The sequence below is a fragment of the Amblyomma maculatum genome, chromosome 11, assembly GCF_055883805.1.
Source record: "Amblyomma maculatum isolate TAMU_Amacu chromosome 11, ASM5588380v1, whole genome shotgun sequence".
NCBI classification, from domain to species: domain Eukaryota; kingdom Metazoa; phylum Arthropoda; class Arachnida; order Ixodida; family Ixodidae; genus Amblyomma; species Amblyomma maculatum.
Window position 1 is genome coordinate 150330846 of NC_139354.1, and position 18806 is coordinate 150349651.

At 48.1% G+C, this 18806-nt stretch overlaps 2 protein-coding genes across 2 annotated transcripts in view; one reads left to right on the plus strand and one right to left on the minus strand.

Moving 5' to 3' along the window:
• Positions 1–230: 230 nt before the first annotated feature.
• Positions 231–18806, minus strand: part of LOC146175178 (uncharacterized) — a 90357-nt gene continuing 71781 nt past the window's right edge. Inside the window, exons 3-4 of the mRNA XM_084584609.1 lie at positions 17645–17839; positions 231–10318 (exon numbers count right to left, since the gene is read on the minus strand). Coding sequence (XP_084440735.1) covers positions 10044–10318; positions 17645–17839 — 470 coding nt within the window. The 3' untranslated portion in view covers positions 231–10043. The remainder of the gene's footprint in view (positions 10319–17644; positions 17840–18806) is intronic.
• LOC146175179 (uncharacterized) lies at positions 8109–9728 on the plus strand. Its single transcript, XM_084585542.1, has 3 exons — positions 8109–8576; positions 8643–8850; positions 9712–9728. The coding sequence occupies exons 1-3, from the start codon at positions 8109–8111 to the stop codon at positions 9726–9728; spliced, it is 693 nt and encodes a 230-aa protein (XP_084441668.1).

Below are 18806 nucleotides of genomic sequence, written 5' to 3' on the forward strand. Positions count from 1 at the left end.
CTGCAGAAGGATTGCGAGCAGTATTCAAAGATGCCTGCAGCATACGAGAAAGTGATGGCAACCATAAGTAAGTAAGCCTCAATTTATGCTTGTTGTTGAGATGAATCACTGCCAAAAGAAGCTGTGGCAGATAAACAGATTGCGGAATTTTCAACCATGGCCTTAAATATCATTTTTCTTCAATTGCTTATACATATTTGTTTTTAGATGCAATACAAAAGATGGTCACAGAAAACCCAAGTGACGTACCAACTGCCAAAAGGATGGCCGCGGGCCAAAAGGCCATTCGTGATATTTTCGCAGAAGCCAGTTACAAGGGCTGTCATAAGAAAGTATGTGAAAATAAAACTGCATAAACTGTGCAAAGCTCAATGTGTGAGTCCATGGTGACAGGACATCACCTGTTTTATGAAGGGTGTACTTTGTCCTACATGCTAGTATCACACGCGGTCCAATATGCTTGCAGGCTGCTGCCAGTGTCCCAGTACCCAGTACCACACCGATCGAATAATCAAATATGGCACTGGCATACTGTGTCCCAGTGGCAGTGCATTTTCCTGCATTAGTTCACTGGAACTATAACAGACATTTAAAGACTGCATTGATGTGGCAGATATTTCAAATTCATTTTCCACGACAACACTGCATCTCCGGGAGACTAACCTAGGACCCCGGAAGAGGACATTGTCAAAAAGTATCAACTCTCGCTGTGACCCAGAATAATCAAACAGGCTCTCCAACATCGCATACAGCCCATATATTTTCGGCCACTTGGTAGAAACAGAACATAGTACCACCTGTGAAGAAGGATACCAACTGCTTTGCAGTGTAGACTTTTACTGCCTCAGCAAAGGAGCATTGTGAGCTAGCATGCTGAAAAGCAGCATGGCAAAAGGACTTGAAGTGGAGCTGACCCTAAATGGGGACACATAATTTAGTGAAAGGCGCAGTGGAAAGGAGCCATCAGAAATTATTCAAACTCCTTGTGCATTGTGCATTACCAATGGGGCGGCACCGACACAATCGTAAGCTGGCAAAACAAAACATGAAAACAAACGGTCGCTTGAGAAGCGCGATGTTTACACACAAGCGGTCTCGTGTTTCTGAATTCACTCACACGAGCCAGGGGTGCCGTTTCCAATGCGATGCCTTCGTGGTATTCGAGCGGAAAGGCATGCCGCGGGGATGTTTATTGAGTCGACGGCGGACTCTCGACTGAAAATAAACATCCCCGCGGCGCTCTCGCCGAGCCGGCCCAGGCACGGGAGAACAGTAAGGCACATCTGGTGCTGTCGGTTCTAAAGTTGACGGAAACATTGTCGCGGCATACGGCGTTCATGTTGATAAGCGTGGTAGCAATAAATTCTCTTTTTCCCACTCTGCTTATGGCCAGCGGGGTCCGGACATTACCCTCGTATATTTTGCTGCCCTGTGTGCCCTTGCACGTGTATGCATTGCTGGTGAAAGTGGCGTACATGTGTCTGTTAATTTGTTTTGTCTCACCCCTGATTTTGGGAAAGGGTGAACGATTGGTGGGAGGCACGCGGTGCTCGCGAGGGACCAATCTCGGAGGTGTCGACATTGCATTGACTATTTAAAATGTGGCTTTATCATTCTGATTGGCTCGAAGCTCTTTTCCTCCGATTGGCCACGAGGTTCGTCCCCAGGATGTTGAAAATGTATACTTAGGATGGGTGTTTGGGCGCCAAAAAGGACAGACTGACTGCCGACTGAGATCTGTGGACTGTGTTCGCGGAGGCGAACTGTGTTTTTGACCCGTGCAATAAAGTGCCCGTAGCGCTCGAAAAAGTTGTCCCGTCCGTTTCCTGCAATGTGGCCTTGAATCAACGGACCATAAACAACACCACATTATCCATATATAAAAATTAACTGGCGCAGTCGAGCAGGATGATCCGGCGTCTTTCTGCGGAGCAGACAAGGACATCGGCAATATGGGACATGAGCTGAGGACGACACCCTGAAGGGAGGTCCTGCAGTCACGGTTCGGACGGCGGCGACATCCTGGTGAGCGGCCCCGTAGCTACAGCTGAACATCACAACGCGCTGAGGCAGAAGACTGAAGCGAGGTGCCCCGTGGATCGATGCTACCGACCGCGAAGAATCGGCGAAAGTAGAGAGGCTTCAGAAGCCAAGGCTTCATTCATGATAGCGTGGTGAGCGAGAGGCTGCCGAGAAAGTGAGCGGAGTGCTGCGACAACGAGGCGACATCCCAGCAATAGGCCTCAGAAGCCAAGGCTTCACGACAGCACAGACAACTGAGTTTCTCCGCTCTCACTTTATTTGCCTCAGCGTATGTGCGTGAGCCGCTGGGTTAATGTAAAGTATCTCGCAATGGCTGCATTTTGTTGGTAGGTGCACATGACTCGTGGTATGTGCCGATGTTAGTCTGAGCAAGCTAAGGAAAAACAGAAAAAGGAGAGAAGGGAAGAGCATATCTGTGATCTCCTGCGGCGGATAGCCATAGCCGAGGAAGAGCTCAGGCAGGAAAGGAAATGGTTTGAAGAAGAGCGCTCACGGAGAGTGGCGCATGAGCTACCGGAGCCAGTGTAGATTGAGGCTCACACTAGCGTAAATTGCCTTGATCAAACGCTGATTGAGGCAGTTCGTGAGGTTAGCAGCAGCAGTGGCATTAAGTCCGTTCTTGCAGAGAACGTAAAAGAGGAACGCCAGATTCCTGCAGAAAGTGCTACTATTTCCAGTGATCCAGAGAGCGCAGTTGAAGTTTGCATCGAGGAGTCTCGGGTTGTGGAAACAACCAGTGTTGAGAGAGACAGGCAGTATCATATCTCTGAGGTAGAGGTGTGCTCTACTGAGGTGCCTGCAAAAGTGACCGCCATTGATCGAAATGTGCAGGTCGAGTGTTGCGAAGTAGCTGAATGTGCTCACCATGCTAATGATGTGAATGAGAGCAAAGACGCAAAATGCTTGGTTAGCGCGAGCGCTGAACTTGTGTTCCCAACTGGAGCGGCAGTGTGCCAGGCAGGATGTGCCAAGACCGGCACAGTAGACAGTGATCGCGACATCAGTAGTAACATCCGAAGAGCCAGGAGCCGCACAGCTGGATAGACGAGGCGATCCTGATCCAGAAAACACAGGTTCATGCTAAGATGAGCAGAGTCTGAGGCATGCTGAGCGACGGCGATGAAAATTGCGTCACACGCTTTAAAAACAGCAAAGTAACATTGCAGCAAGCAGCGATGGATCACGACCAGTGTTGGGACCCCGTTGCACATCAGCACAAAGGACGGATCGCTAAGGCGGGGCCTCCTGAGAGTGAGCTCCTTGAGCCAGGATCCCCGAGCACACAATCAGCTAGCGTTTTCTGCGATGCAGGAGAACAGCACAGCCAGAAAGCAGGGCGAGTGTGATTATCTTGCATGCTGCGGCTCGTCTGTGCCGTGCGAGCAGTCAAGGCTTTCGATCCCAGTGGTAAGCGCTGTGCGCTGAATGTTCGCAGTCTTAACCCACTCTGCCACTGCCAGTTTGTGACAGGCTTAAAGGTCTCCTGTGGCTCGACCACGTGCTGAAGCAGTGACTGAGAGTGGGGGAACGTTGACTACTGATAGACTTGGAACAGGGAGTGGCCAGTCATTCCTGCACATGTGTATTGTGTGAACTTCTGCTCTTTATGCTTGATCATGCTGTGTTTATTGCTTGGTTTGGTGTTGTGTATGCCAAGCTGTGTCGCCTTGTATGTCGTATGGTTTATTTACCGTTTGCGAACAAGCACATTGAGTATTTTTGTTCAGGGCACACACGTCTCTGCAAGGAGTGTTGCACTATTGTTTTGCATGCTGCGTTTGTTTCTGTTTGTATGACACACCACAATGTCCCCCTTCCCCCGTTAGAGGAGCTTTAAGTTGGGAGTACAGCAAGTGTACGCACAACATTCTTAGTGGAAAGGTGTTAAGTTGCCGGGCCATTGTGGAGGTGGGGAGCACTCCAAAACAGCCGGCTCGCTTCTTCTGTTTGTCTTTTCTTTGTTATTGTTAATTTTGTTGGCAGGGTTTTTTTATGGGGACGCGTCTGGGCACCCGTTGAACTTGAAATATGCGAGGAAAAGTTCTTTGACCGGGAGTGCAGGGCTGAGACCTGGTGAGGTGGTGGTCGGACCGTGAGACAGAGTAGGCATCATGGCGCCAGACACAGTAATTATGACACTTGGGGAAAATGACCTATGCCGCATCTGCAGCTTAAAAGCTGCAGATGCGGCATAGGGGCCTGCAAATGTACACACCACAGTGCCCTCTGGCCTGTGCGACCGGAGGTGTGTGCTGATCGCTGTTGCAACCGCGTGAGAAACCCAGGGTCGTCCTACGGGTAGCATACATTGTTTCAGTTTTAGACAGATCCACGTAGGTCAGGCGTGCCGGCGAAGCGGAGACTGCAGAGAGCGAAACCATCTCCGCGTCGTCGTTTAACCTGTCAGCTCAGACCAATAACGGACAAAGGTTTATTATCTTTCCTGCTCAGTGCATTACCAATGGAGCGGCACCGATGCATCGCAAGCTGGCAAAACAAAACACAAGAACAAACAGTTGCTCGAAAGGCCCGACGTTTACACACAAGCTGTCTTGTGTTTCTGGCTTCGCTCACGCAAGCCGGGGGTGCCGTTTCCAATGTGATGCCTTCGTGGTACTCGAGCGGAAGGTCGTGCAGAGCGCCATCAACTCGCGACTGAACATAAATATCCCTGCGGCGCTTTCGCCGAGCTGGCCCAGACGCAGGAGAAGAGTAAGGCACATCCGGTGCTGTCGGAAACATTGTCGCAGCACACGGCGCTCATGTTGATGAGCATGGTAGCAATAAATTCTCTTATTTTTCCCGCTCTGCTTACGGCCAGCGGGGTCCAGACATTATCCTTGCATATTTTGCTGCCCTGTGCACCCTTGCACGTGTATGCATTGCTGGTGAAAGTGGCGTTCATGTGTCTGTTAATTTGTTTTGTCTCGACCCTAATTTTTGGAGGGTATCTGTGCGCCATGTCCACAGGGGGAAAGGGCGAACGATTGGTGGGAGGCATGCGGTGCTTGCGAGGGACCAATCTCAGAGGTGCCGACATTGCATTGGCTATTTAAAATGTTGCTTTATCATTCTGATTGGCTCGAAGAAGCTCTTTTCCTCCAATTGGCCACGAGGTTGGTCACCAGGATGTTGAAAATGTATAATTAAGATGGGTGTTTGGGCACGAAAAAGGACGGACTGACTGCCGACTGAGATCTGTGGACTGTGTTCGCGGAGGCGAAATGTGTTTTTGACCCGTGCAAGAAAGTGCCCGTAGCGCTCGAAAAAGTTGTCCCGTCCGTTTCCTGCAACGTGTCGCCGGATCAGTGGACCATGCAGAACACCACATTATCCATATATGAAAATTTACTCCCCCACTTTTGCCCGTTTGTGCAGTGAAAATCTTGTATTTGTATAACTTACTTACACATATATGTTACCTATTCTGTTTTACATTTCTGTGCGCCCCACCCCTTATGTAATACCCTCTAATGAGGGTCTTTAAGAGGGGACACGGGTCTTTGGAAGCCAAAAATCGCGAAAAAATCGACTTTTCAGTTTTGTAATATTCGTGACTATGAGGTCATTCCCTAAATGTTGGTGAAGTTTCAAAGTAGAAATGCTGATAGTTTTCGAGAAAAAGCCGAATAACGGTAGTATTTCGGCCGAAAATTTCGCGAAAGTATCTCAAAAATGGTCATTTTGCGCCGCGCACCACTTTCAAACGACGCGCCGGAATGCCGCTGTCTTGGTCTCGTTTGAAAGAGCGTCTCTTCTTTCTTTTTTCCGTCGGAGCTGAGCGCGCAGCGTCTCTTTGTTAGCCATAAAGAAGCAAAAAAACAAACATGAAATACTGCTGTGCCATTGGTCTACGGCTATCACGTGATGAAATGGGCACTTCTCATTGGCCCACTCCATTTTTTTTTACTCCCGCTCCGAACGAACGCGTCGCCATTTTGAAAAAGTCTGTCGGTGAGGTTCACGACGCCAACCATGCCTCGTCCGTACCGCAAGTTCCACAGTGTCCACAAGTTTGGAAAAAGACGCAAAAAGGCGCCTAAACAGCAAGGTGATGCGTTGCAAGAACATCCGGCGGCTCCCGAAGCAAGTCATTGAGACGACGCAGTTAAACGTGCGACGGCTGGCTCAGCGGCCGAGTTCGGTGACGCGGGCGGCAGCCAGCAAGGAACGCGCGTTGACACGACGTTTTTGACCCCCCAAGACCTGCAGCGACGGCAAGAACAAGCGAACGACCGAATTGCCTCGTTATCATCAATATCTGCGACCGAGCGCAAGCTGCAGACCCTTCACACCGAGAAAAGCGGCGCGGTTCCATCGGCGGCGACAGCAGCGGCAGCATATACAATCGGCGATCTGTCGGCAATCAACCGGCTGCTCAAAAAAACCGTGTGCCAACAGTGTGGTAGCACCGTGACCATCGAGAAAAGTGACTGTGAATACGGGGTTGCTGTGTAGTTGTTTTTGCGATGTTCAGTGTGCGGCGACGTAGCGCGCGAGTGGAGTTCACAACGTATGGCTGGAAGTGCTAGGTGCAATCCATTCGAAGTGAATATTCTCGCTGCTCGTGCCGCGCAAACCACAGGAAACGGCCAAACAGCCCTGAATGACTTTTTTTCAACCATAAGAATTTCCCACCGGGGCCTTCACAACAAGACTTACCAGGCGCACCTGAAATCAAAGCTAAGTCCTGCCGCAGTGCTGGCTGCTGGAAGTGTGCTGACCGGTTGCGCTTCAGCAGTGAAGGAACTATACAAGGAGCTCAATTTTGGAAACCCTGGAAATATTGCGGTCTGTTTTGACGGAACGTGGATGACGAGAGGGCACCAGTCTCACATTGGCGTGGGCACTGTGATAGAGCTCTTCTCAGGATATGTGTTAGCCTTTGTTGTGCTGTCCAACCACTGCCTTGGCTGCAAAAATGCACCTAAAGAGGATGACCCCCAGTACAATGCATGGCAAGAAAACCATGTATGCCAGAAAAATACCAACGCAAAATCTGGGCAGATGGAGGTTGAAGCAGCTGTGATGCTCTTCCAAGGATCCCTCGAGCGTCACGGCCTGTGCTACACCACCATGCTCTGCGATGGGGACAGCAAACATTTTCGTGCGGTAGAAGAGGCTAAGGTATATGGTTTTATACCAGTCGAAAAAGAAGACTGCATAAACCATGTATAGAAGCGAATGGGGAGTGCCTTGCGGAACCTTGTACAGAAAAACAAAGCAGAGCATGGTGAAAGCTTGAGTGGCAAAGGTCGACTCACTGCAGACGTTATAGCCAAACTGAGCAGTTATTATGGCTTGGCATTAAAATCGAATGCAGGGGATGTTGACAAAATGCATCAAGCAGTCATGGCCACATATCATGTCACATCAACAGATAAGCACCCGGACCATGGCCTATGCCTGCACGGCACCAACTCTTGGTGCAAGTATAATGCTGCCATTGCAAGGGGAGAGCAGCCACCCAAACACCGGTACAACCTGCCCGACTACGTCAGCCAGGCACTGCTACCAGTGTACAAACGCCTTGCCGACAAGGATCTACTCAGCAGGTGCCAGCGAGGACATACACAGAATGCGAATGAGGCATTACATTCAGTGATTTGGTCTCTGATGCCAAAGACCAAGCATGCCTCACTCATTAGATAGTTTTAGTTGACCGTTTTCAAGTTCTGCTCCGCTCAGGGTAGCACGCTAAGTGCGAGCGGAGCGCTCACGCCGAAATCGCTTTTAGTTGCATGCTAAACACACTTCCCTCAGCGGAAGACTACCGTAGTGCCCTCTGTGCAACAAGGTTGGAATCACAAGATCTGGTAAACTACAGAGGTTCATTACTTTTATTTGTAGTGTAAGATATACCCATTACTGTACTATTTTCTATACAGGTGAAAAGTATTTCGGCGGCAAAAATTGTGTTAACAAATATTGGTATGCTTCGATACTTTGACTCGTCTTTTCAACATACAAAACAAGCCGACCGCAGCACTAGCCGAGGTCGCACTTTATTTTTTTTCACAACGTTGTGGTAGAGTTCACAGTGGGCCTTCTACACTGCCAAGATGATGCCTAGGCAACGAAGCATCCTTGAAGATCCATTTCTACTGTCCGCTCTGAACTGGACTGAAATTGAAGATCTGTGTCTAGAAGTGTTCGCCGCGGAACGAAGGGGCCCGCTTTCTTCTCATAGTTTGTTTACCATCGAAGAAACGGACGATGGCGTTTTTCTCACGCTGTTTCGCTTTGAAAAGGACCATGTGCGGAGGCTTCGAAATGTCCTGCTGCTGCCAGACACTTTATATTCGGCACAGGCGGTTCCGGTGCCCGGCGACGAGGCCCTCTGCATAACTTTGCGCAGACTCGCCTACCTGAACAGGCTGTGTGATTTGGAGCGCACGTTCAGGAGGCACTACTCCCTCCTCTCCAGCATTTCGAATAAAGTCCTCATGCACATAGAGGACAACTTCAGGCATTTGCTGGACATGAATAACCATTCGTGGCTTCACCTTGCGGCTCTAGAAACGTTCTCTCAGGTAACACTTGTACGCTAGTTTCGTTTCTTGAGAATGTTCATGACAGGTCCTTTGTTTGCTTTTCAGGCGATCCATTCTAAAGGGGCGCCTTTGCAAAACTGCTGGGCTTTTATTGATGGCACGGCAAGGGCGATCTGCCGTCCATCGCGAGACCAGAAGCTTTTTTTTTCTCGTCATAAACGTACACAAGCTTTAAAGTATCAAGCCATCATGTGTCCTAATGGCATAATTTGCCAGCTTGACGGCTCCTATCCTGGTAGCAAGCATGATGCTGGTAAGTTGAAGGCAATGCATTTAATATCACTGCAGTCCGGTCAAAGTTGTCTCAGCATTAGTTGTTTAAGTTAACTGTTGAGTGTTCAGATATTTAGAGGTGCTTTAGGTTATATGTAACCAAGGTGCTCCCGGTTACTACTTACCACTCTTGCTAAACAAACATCTTCGTTTATTTTTTTTTATTCCACAAGTTTGCCATAAGGCTTAAGTTAAGGAAGTTCTTTGTTTATTAAGCATATGAGACAGAATATGCACATTTCTAAATCAATGCCTTGCTTAATACCCCATTTTGTTGAATATTTTTGGGATATTGTAAAACTATGATAAAATATGAAAACTTTGAACGATCTTGTTTACGTCTTCCACATTATTTTTTCGTTTACAGTGATCCTGAGGTTCAGCCATACCGACGAAAAGCTGGAAAAGTTGGTCCAAGGGTATATACGGGGATCCAGCATACCCCTTGAGGCCGCTTTTAATGAAGCCTTATGGAACAACCCATGCGACACCTTAACAGTTGGCTTTCAATAAGGCCATGAGTTCTGTGAGGCAGTCAGTTGAGTGGGGGTTCGGAAAGATAGCCAGCAACTTTGCCTTCCTAGATTTTCGAAAAAATCAAAAACTTTTCAAGCATAGACTAATGTGCATGTATAGAGTCAGCACACTATTTGGCAATTGTCACACTTGCTTGTATGGCTCCCAAGTTTCGAGTTACTTTGGACTAGAACCTCCAGTTCTGGAGCATTACCTCACTGTCCATGGCTAAAATAGTCAAGTGGAAGTGCTTTTCGAACGCAGCAGAGGTTATAAATCTTAGATTTGTGAAACCAGCTTTTTTACTTTTACATTTATGGTGCAGTGGGCACTTTTTCATAGGCAGGAGTGCAGATCCATGCCTTCTTAATTGTATAAGCACACTTTGTCGCTTTCAACATTTCATCCCTTTTCAGTGCTTTCAGTTTTGCAGAGCTTTTCATTGCTAAATATATATATGTGTGTGCTTTTAAGAATGAAGGAGTGCTTAGAAACAGAGAAGGCAAGAAACACATGCACTGTTTTCCAAGTTGGAAGTGCACAAGATAAAGTTTTTTCCTATCACTGTTGCACTAGACACTACCACGTCGTCTAGCAAACATCCATGCAGATTTATTGTATAAAATTAGATCATCGAGTTGTTTTCAATTGCAGCCATTAATCTTTTTTCCTGCTCATCAAGCATCTTCTGCACCTGCTGCAGAAGACGCTCTCTCTCTCTCTTTCCCTACAGGCAACCTCTTCTGCATGCCTTGCCTCTTGAAGGCTTATTTTTCTTTCCTCAATGGCAAGGCGTTCTTTCTCCAGTGCAAGACGCACATCTTGCTCAAGCTTTTTTTTTTCATTTTCAATTTCTCTGAGCTTGATATCACACTCTTTTTCTTCGCGCCTTGTCAGAAGCTCCATGCCAAGGAACTGAAGTCCACGGAACCCTAAAAATTGACAAAAATAATAAGAAAAGAGAAAACCAGTTAGGCACTCATTCGAGGAATTGCACACATATTAAATACAGTCATGACTGATGGCATTCAAGACACCCTTCATGTGTGGATAGCATCAACTCTACTCTACAGACCACATTTTTCTAAGCTGGCTCCTGTCATAGCACAAAAATGGGTTAGTATTGTTACAACTGTTTAAGGGTAGCCAACTCTTTCCAACTTTTTAAGAGTAGCCGAAGGAAACATGTTTGATGGACAGTTAGTTTAGTTTATTGGGAGGCATGACCTGGGAAGGAATTGCATGAAGGAGCAGACGGCTTTCTTGAATTCTGTCCCAGTTCCTTGTACAAACCCCTCAAGGGCATGTGCTATGTCTATTGTGGTCACTATAATTATTTGCTTCAGCACGAAAAAGGGTAGAATTCATCATGGTGATACTGCTGCAGTGTGTCATATAGAAGGAAAGTAGCTTGACGGTGTCTTGTTTCAGCCTCCTTGTGGGTACATGCAAAGTCCTATGTCGTCAACAAGATGACTGCGTCTTTGCAGTTGACAACAAGGCTTCACGTGGGATGGAATTCCATATTGAAGGAAATTCACACGATGGTGATCTGCTGTAGTGTTCGTGTGGACAAAAGCCACGTGTATGTCGTCCGCAATGTGATTGTGTGAAAGTGTGTGAACATGAAGCTTTGAGAATGGTGATTACTCTGATGGTGATTCACTGCAGCTGTGGCAGTGCACATCGGAGAGGGAGTTTCGTATCTCCAGGGATTACTGCAGTGATCTGCTTTAGTGTCCATGTGGACACAAGCCACGTCTATGTTGTCAACAGTGTGATTGTGTGAAAGTGTGTGAACATGTAGCTTTAAACATGGTGATTACTTTGATGGTGATTTAGTGCAGCTGTGGCAGTGTGCATGGGAGAGACAGTCTCGTGTCTCCAGTGATTACTGCAGCAGTTCTGTGGCTAAGTAACCTCATGTAACTTTCCTGACCTTTCTGTTGTATGGTGCACTTCGGTTTGCTTACTCATATCATTCAGCACTTGTGTTCTACTTTCCATAAAGTGTATTTCACCCTGAACTTATGACTCTCACCAGAACATCACCATTTCATGCTAAGAATTTTGACTTTTATACTAGTGAGCTTACCCGAGCAAAATTTAAAAGATTTGAGTTTAAAAATTTCATGTTCTGAGTGAGAATGGTTGTAAGCAAGTGTTGCGTCTATATTGTGTGCACTTTAATTGGCCATTTGTCATAACATTTGCACTAGGAGGCGAATGTCGTGAGTGCATCTTTGGCTGTTTCTTGAAAACTGTGTGAAAACGTAACCTTGTGATGATTCAGAGTGCTGCTACAAGCACCATAAATATTGTCGCGTAAACAGCGACCTTTACAGTTGCGTCCGAGGTCCAAGGCGTGGCAAAGGTTCTACGAACAGCGTCAGAGTTCAGGCTCGAGGTTAGCACACTTCTTCCTCTCACACTTCTGCGCTTCTTTGTCGTCAACGCATGCTACATTAGCCCCCCCCCGTGCGAAAAGCATCATCCCGATGCTATATTGAAAGAGGGACAGAGTAAAAGGGGCCGCTATCTGGCATGAAAAGGCTTCAAGCGGACCACGTGGACCACTTCAGAACGCTTGGGACGCCGGGGCTCTGGTTCCTCGTGCGGAACGACTTCATAGTCCAGTTCACTGACGCGTCGAAGAACGCGGTAGGGGCCGAAATAACGGCGCAAGAGTTTTTCGCTAAGTCCGCGTCGTCGAATGGGGTACCAAACCCAGACAAGGTCACCTGGCAGATAGTCTGCAGTCCGCCGCCGCAGGTTGTAGCGTTGTGCATCTCGGCCTTGCTGCTGCTGTATTCGCACCCGTGCAAGTTGACGGGCCTCTTCGGCACGCTGTAGAAAAGAGGCGACATCATCATTTGGACCTTCGTCTATGTGGGGCAGCATGGCGTCGAGCGTGGTCGTCACTTGTCGGCCGTAAACTAGGCTGAATGGAGTCATGTTGGTAGTTTCCTGAACGGCGGTATTGTATGCAAATGTTACATACGGCAATACTTCGTCCCATGTCTTGTGATGGACGTCCACATACATTGACAACATATCGGCAATGGTCTTGTTCAAACGTTCTGTCAGGCCGTTTGTTTGCGGGTGGTATGCAGTCGTGCGACGATGATTGGTGCGACTAAGAACAAGGATATGCTGGATGAGCTCTGCAGAAAATGCAGCTCCTCTGTCAGTAATGAGTACTTCTGGTGCGCCATGTCTCAGGACAATTTGAAGAACGAAAAATTTCGCAACTTCAAAAGCGGTAGCACAAGGAAGAGCAGCGGTTTCTGCGTAGCGAGTCAGGTAGTCAGTAGCTACTATAATACACCTGTTCCCACAGGTGGAAGTAGGGAACGGTCCGAACAAGTCCATCCCTATTAGTTGGAATGGTCTGGACGGTGGCGTAATGGGCTTTAAAAGACCGGCTGGCCTCAGAGGCGGAACCTTTCGACGTTGGCAGTCACGGCAACTTCGAACATAATGCGTTACATCGCTTGGCAAACGAGGCCAGTAATACCGTTCTTTAATTCTGGATATCGTCCGAGTGACTCCCAGGTGGCCGGATGTGGGTTCGTCGTGGCAGGCTTGAAAAATCTCATCCCTTAAGCTTGCTGGTACAACGAGGAGGTATTGGCGACTGTTGGCTGTAAAATTCTTCTTGACGAGAACGCCATCACGGAGACACAGAGAAGACAAAGTACGACGGAAAGGGCTAGGGACCATGCTGCCGGCACCTTGAAGAAAGTCGATTACCTGGCGAAGTTCGGGATCAATCCGTTGGGCATCGGCAAAATTGTCTGAACTAATTGCACTCAGAAATGCGTCGTCGTCACCTGAGGCGTCCGAAGCTGGTTGTACAGGAGCACAAGACAGGCAGTCAGCATCTAAATGCTTACGACCTGACTTGTAGGTTACAGTGATGTCGTATTCTTGAAGTTGTAGGCTCCACCTGGCGAGACATGCAGAAGGATCTTTAAGGCTTGTCAGCCAACAAAGCGCGTGATGGTCGGTCACCACTTTGAAGGGTCTGCCGTACAGGTATGGTCGAAACTTCGAAATAGACCACACGATGGCCAGGCATTCCTTTTCAGTGGCAGAGTAGTTTGTCTCAGTCCTAGACAAAGCCCGACTAGCGTAGGCGATCACACGTTGTTCACTGTTCCGTATCTGTACTAGGACAGCGCCCAAACCGACATTGCTTGCATCCGTGTGGAGTTCGGTGTCTGCGGTTTCATCGAAATGTGCCAGAACTGGAGGTGACTGCAGGCGACGTTGAAGCTCCTGAAATGCGTCCATTTGCTGGTCGCCCCATGTGAACGGCATATCAGCCTTAGTAAGAAGTGTAAGGGGGGCGGCTATTTTAGAAAAGTTTTTCACGAAACGTCGATAATATGCACATAGTCCAAGAAAGCGTCGCACCTCTTTCTGGTCCCGCGGCGTCGGAAAATTGGCGATGGCAACTGTTTTTTCAGGATCCGGCAGAACTCCCGCTTGGTTCACGACATGGCCCAAAAACTTCAGCTCTTCATAAGCAAAATGACATTTTTCGGCTTTCAGAGTGAGGCCCGACGTTTGGATGGCGTCTAGTACTGCGTCTAGGCGACGGAAGTGCTCCTTGAAATTCGGGGCAAACACAATTACGTCGTCCAAGTATACAAGACATGTCGTCCACTTCAGATCTCCAAGAACGCTGTCCATGAGTCTCTGAAAGGTTGCGGGCGCGGAGCAAAGGCCGAAGGGCATGACTTGGAATTCGTATAGCCCGTCAGGTGTAATGAAAGCAGTCTTTTCGCGGTCCCTTTCATCGACCTCTATCTGCCAGTATCCAGACTTGAGATCCATGGAGGAGAAGTATCTTGTGTTGCACAGACGATCTAAGGCGTCATCTATTCTGGGCAAAGGGTAAACATCTTTTTTCGTAACGTTGTTCAGTCGGCGATAGTCTACGCAGAAACGAAGTGTGCCATCTTTTTTCTTCACAAGTACCACAGGTGCAGCCCAGGGGCTGCGGGAAGGGCGAATGACATCGTTATCGAGCATTTCCTTCACTTGGTCTCGGATGGCAGTACGTTCTTTAGGGGAAACTCGATAAGGCGACTGGCGGAGTGGTCGAACAGTTTCGTCTGTAATGACGCGGTGCTTTGCAAGGTGGGTTCGACCGACGCGTGATGATTTGGCAAATGCATTAGAGTAGCGACGGAGGAGGTGCCGTAGTTTCTCTCGATACTTTCGAGGTAAGGCCGGGTTTATATCGTACAGAGGTTCAGTGTTGTCGGAGGGTTCTGTTGCTGAAGCGCTGGTGAAGGAGTGGTGGGGCGACTGTCGGCGTCGTGGTTACGTTGAGGATCAGCGGAATTTCGTAGCGGCGTCGATTCTGCTGGTGGCCGTATGTAACGAACTGTAGTTTGCAGTGAAGAACTGTCGTGGGTCTGTGGAGGATCTTGAAATTTTCGCACTGTAGCAGCCGCATCTCCAGAGGCTGCTGCATCTAGTTTCCCCTATGGGGACTTTGGAGTTGCTCCTGGCGTCCAGGAGAGCTGTAACGGCGAGGCGACGGCGATCGGAGGCGGCTTGGGCCTGTGTTGGAACGCGAAATGTATTCTGCGATTTCGCGTGGCTGCTGACCAGGCAACGGACGACGGGCATCAAAAGAAAACCCACGGAGGCCGAGTTCCCTGTAGGGGCAGCGGCGACACAGGTGTCCAGCTTCGCCGCAATGGTAGCACAACGGTTGGTGATCGGGCGTTCGCCAGATATCGGTCCTTCGGCGGCGTACGCTCGGCCGTGAAGACACATGGGCGACCGGTGCGCGAGGCTCGTAGGATGCTGTCGAAGGCGGCAGGTAGCGGCTGGTGACCGCGGCGTAGCTCAGGGTCTGGGGCAGCGGTGTAGCTACGACGGGTTCAGGCGCGGCGACGGGTGCGGGCCCGGTGACGGGTGCGGGAACACCCAGCGCCTGTTGTACTTCCTCACGGATGATATCGGAAACTGTGGCAACTTGTGGCTGTGGAGGAATCCGCAGGTATTTGGCCACCTCTTCCCGGACTATCGCCCGGATCGTATCACGCAGCGATTCTGACGAAAACTGTACGGCTTCACCTGCACTCGCGGCGTTCATAGACACTGTAGTGCGCTGGTATTGCCGGGCGCGCATGTCAAGTGCCTTCTCGATGGTAGACGCCTCACTTATGAATTCGGTGACAGTTGTTGGTGGACTTAACACCAGGCCTGCAAATAACTGCTCTTGAACACCTCGCATCAAAAAGCGCACTTTTTTCTCTTCCGACATGGTTGGGTCCGCGCGTCGAAAGAGTCGCTTCATCTCTTCGGCGTAGGCCGTAACAGTTTCATTCGGATGTTGTATACGGCTATTTAAAAGCAATTGCGCTTTTTCCTTGCGAAGCGTGTTGGTAAACATACGCAAGAATTCTGCCCTGAAAGTATCCCACGTTCGGAGTCCGGCTTCTTGATTTTCGAACCATGTCCTCGCAGAATCCTCCAGTGCGAAGTAGACATGGCGAAGCTTCGAGTCAGCGTTCCAGGCGTTGAAGGCAGCCACCCGGTCGAACTGCTCCAGCCAGTCTTCAGCATCCTCATGTGGCAGGCCGTGGAAATGTGGTGGATCCCGCTGGTGGTTGAGCAGGACAGGAGTTGTCAATACCGGGGGATTCATCGCGCTAAGAGAAACGCTCCTTGTTGGTCTGTGGTCAGGGAGAGGACCACACTCGGGAGGCAGACCTTGCAGTCGGCGGCTGCTCTGGTGTACTGGAGACTCCACCTTAGGGGTGCGTCCTGGGCTTGTAGGGGGCGTCCGGCTCATGAAAATTGTACCCGGCAGCTCCACCAGATGTCGCGTAAACAGCGACCTTTACAGTTGCGTCCGAGGTCCAAGGCGTGGCAAAGGTTCTACGAACAGCGTCAGAGTTCAAGCTCGAGGTTAGCACACTTCTTCCTCTCACACTTCTGCGCTTCTTTGTCGTCAACGCATGCTACAATATGGTGTGTGCTGGTTTTTAAGCCATACATGCCTTGCGATTTATGCTGACTGTTGTGACTGTTCATCAGGAAAATAAAGACAAAGAAATTGGATAGAGCAACTGCTGTTTGTTAACTGTTAAGAATACCTTCAATTTTTGTGTCTGTCTGAAATTGATGCAACAGCTCTGCAATACCAACTTAATTTATACTGCTGCTGCTCTGCTATAGGCTGCGGTGAAATCGTTAAGACAGAACCGTGCCTAAAACCTACAATCATGTCGGTTGGGATTTTGGTGCAAAAATGATATCAGGTACGAAAGCGTGCTCTGCCAGCAAAAAAAAAAAAAAGAAAGTGGCTTTTGAAATATACTGTTAGTATTTTCATGCTATGCAAGGCACTAGATGATTGGCCTCATTACGGCACCAGCTGCTAGAAGAAATACAGCCTTTGTGAAAAGTTTGGAGCATAGGAGTTTGCTACTCAACAGTGTTGCATGTGTTTTTGCAATTTGCTAGAGTACCATGTTTTTGTAAAAAAGGGAAGACGTTCCTTCTGGATCCCAAACTATTAGCATATTTACAGTTGCCACGAGAGGCTCATGGTGCATCTTAATCCCTTGCTGTCTTTACTTTTAAAGAAGTGTGTATGTCCCCTGCTGCGCAAGCATAACTTGTACTCTTGTCAGACTGCACTGCAGTGTGTATCAAACAGGTTAGTGCATTGAACATGAGACAACACGAGTGCTCTATAGGAAACAGAAGTGAAGAGAATCATCCACACCTCTACAAAAAATTGTCAGTGCGGCTCTCATAAGCTGCTAAAGACCGAAATCATAGGCCACAGCAGAAATAGGTGAACTGAAATACCTCAAAGCTACAAACATTTATTGTTGAAAACAAAAATGTCTAAATGTAACACCTATAGGAGTTCTTGAAAATGAGGCGGCAGTTTATGCTCAAGTGATAAACTTTCATTCACCTAACTTTCAGCTGTTTTTTTTTTACAATATTTATTGCCACATTGCAGCTGGAGTGTTTTCTGACTATATTGTCATCTCACTGTTCATAGCATCTACACAGGTGGCCTTGTCGCTGATTAAAAGGGCTCTGAATAAACATATCGCAACTAGTGCACTGCTTGCCCTGTACAGTTGTCTTGTTTGTTTTCTCCTGTGGCTCACTTTCTAATGCAGTGGTTATGAGTAGCTACCAAACAAGGACATTTGAGAGTCCAGTAAACAGATTCGGTGACATTCCCTGATGTGTGTTTCTTGTTTTACCTTTGGGAGTACTCTGTCCAGCGTGCCATTTTGCTGGTCTTTGCCTCGGCTGTTCTGCCTGAGGCAACTGGTTGCCCATTTCTTGCGTGGCCTCCGCTAGATCTTGCTGCGGGGAAGGAGCACTGTTGGAGGGGGCCGGTGCTTCCACCTCATTGTACATGCCCAGCAGCAGCTGCTGTGATGGTGAATCTTGAGCTGTTGCAAACAAAGGAGAATGCATTTGTCAGAGAGAGAGAGATAAACTTCTTATCAGAGTATGCGTGAAATATTTGCCCTAGGTTAGCTCTCGGCTGGATATTGCAAATATTTGTGCGATTTCATATCCCCAACTGATCGATTCCCTTGTTATTTCCTCCCACTGTTCCTTTGTTTTATGTTTATTTTTTTAGATACTGTCAATCTCAATAGGGATTTTTACAGGAGTGGGTTTCAAGGGCCCATAGGTATTTGCTCATACAGAAATATAGACATATGGACAGAAGGGTATAACCGAACACTCTTACAATAATGAAAAAGAAGCAAGCGTATGAAATATAAAAAAAAATCAATCAGAGGTTGACATTTACACAGATTCATATTAAATATAGCAAATAAAAGAAAGACATTAATGATGTCATCACTTCCTCATGGTTGACAATGCAGATTTTCCAGCCAGTTCGACAAATTTGTCGATGGTGGTCTGAGTTACCACCGCCTGGTGCAGAGTTCATCACATACAACTCTTGGGAAAAACGAGAAACCATTTCTGCTTCCAATGTGGTGTAGTTCTATGGATAGGCTGAAGAGTTCTTGGAGATTGGTTACCACTGCATTCACATGAGGAGAGGGATACAAGGCTCCATCTGTGTAGACTGCCTTGTTGCTTCTTCCTATCATGCGTCTTATGAAATCCACTGTGGCTCTTCTCTGGCTTTCGTGGGAGTGGGTCGACATGTTCTTTTGTAAGGGTATGGGAGCTAGGTGTAAGAGCAGGCGCTCTTTAGGATAAAGTTCATAAAAGTTATTGTGGACACGCAGCGCTTTGAGCTTGTTGTTGCTAGTGTATGATGGGAGACCGAGGGCATTTTTGATGGCTGATCTGATGATTGCATCTGATATGTTGTGTTCTACTTTTCTAAATAGGTAGGGAGGTCATATGCAACTCTGGTGATGACCAGTGCTT

Coding starts and splice junctions, on each gene's coding strand:
- LOC146175179 (XM_084585542.1), top strand. CDS start 8,109: ATGCCTAGGCAACGAAGCATCCTTGAAGATCCATTTCTACTGTCCGCT. Junction 8,577..8,642: donor CTCTAGAAACGTTCTCTCAG/GTAACACTTGTA, acceptor TTTGCTTTTCAG/GCGATCCATTCTAAAGGGGC.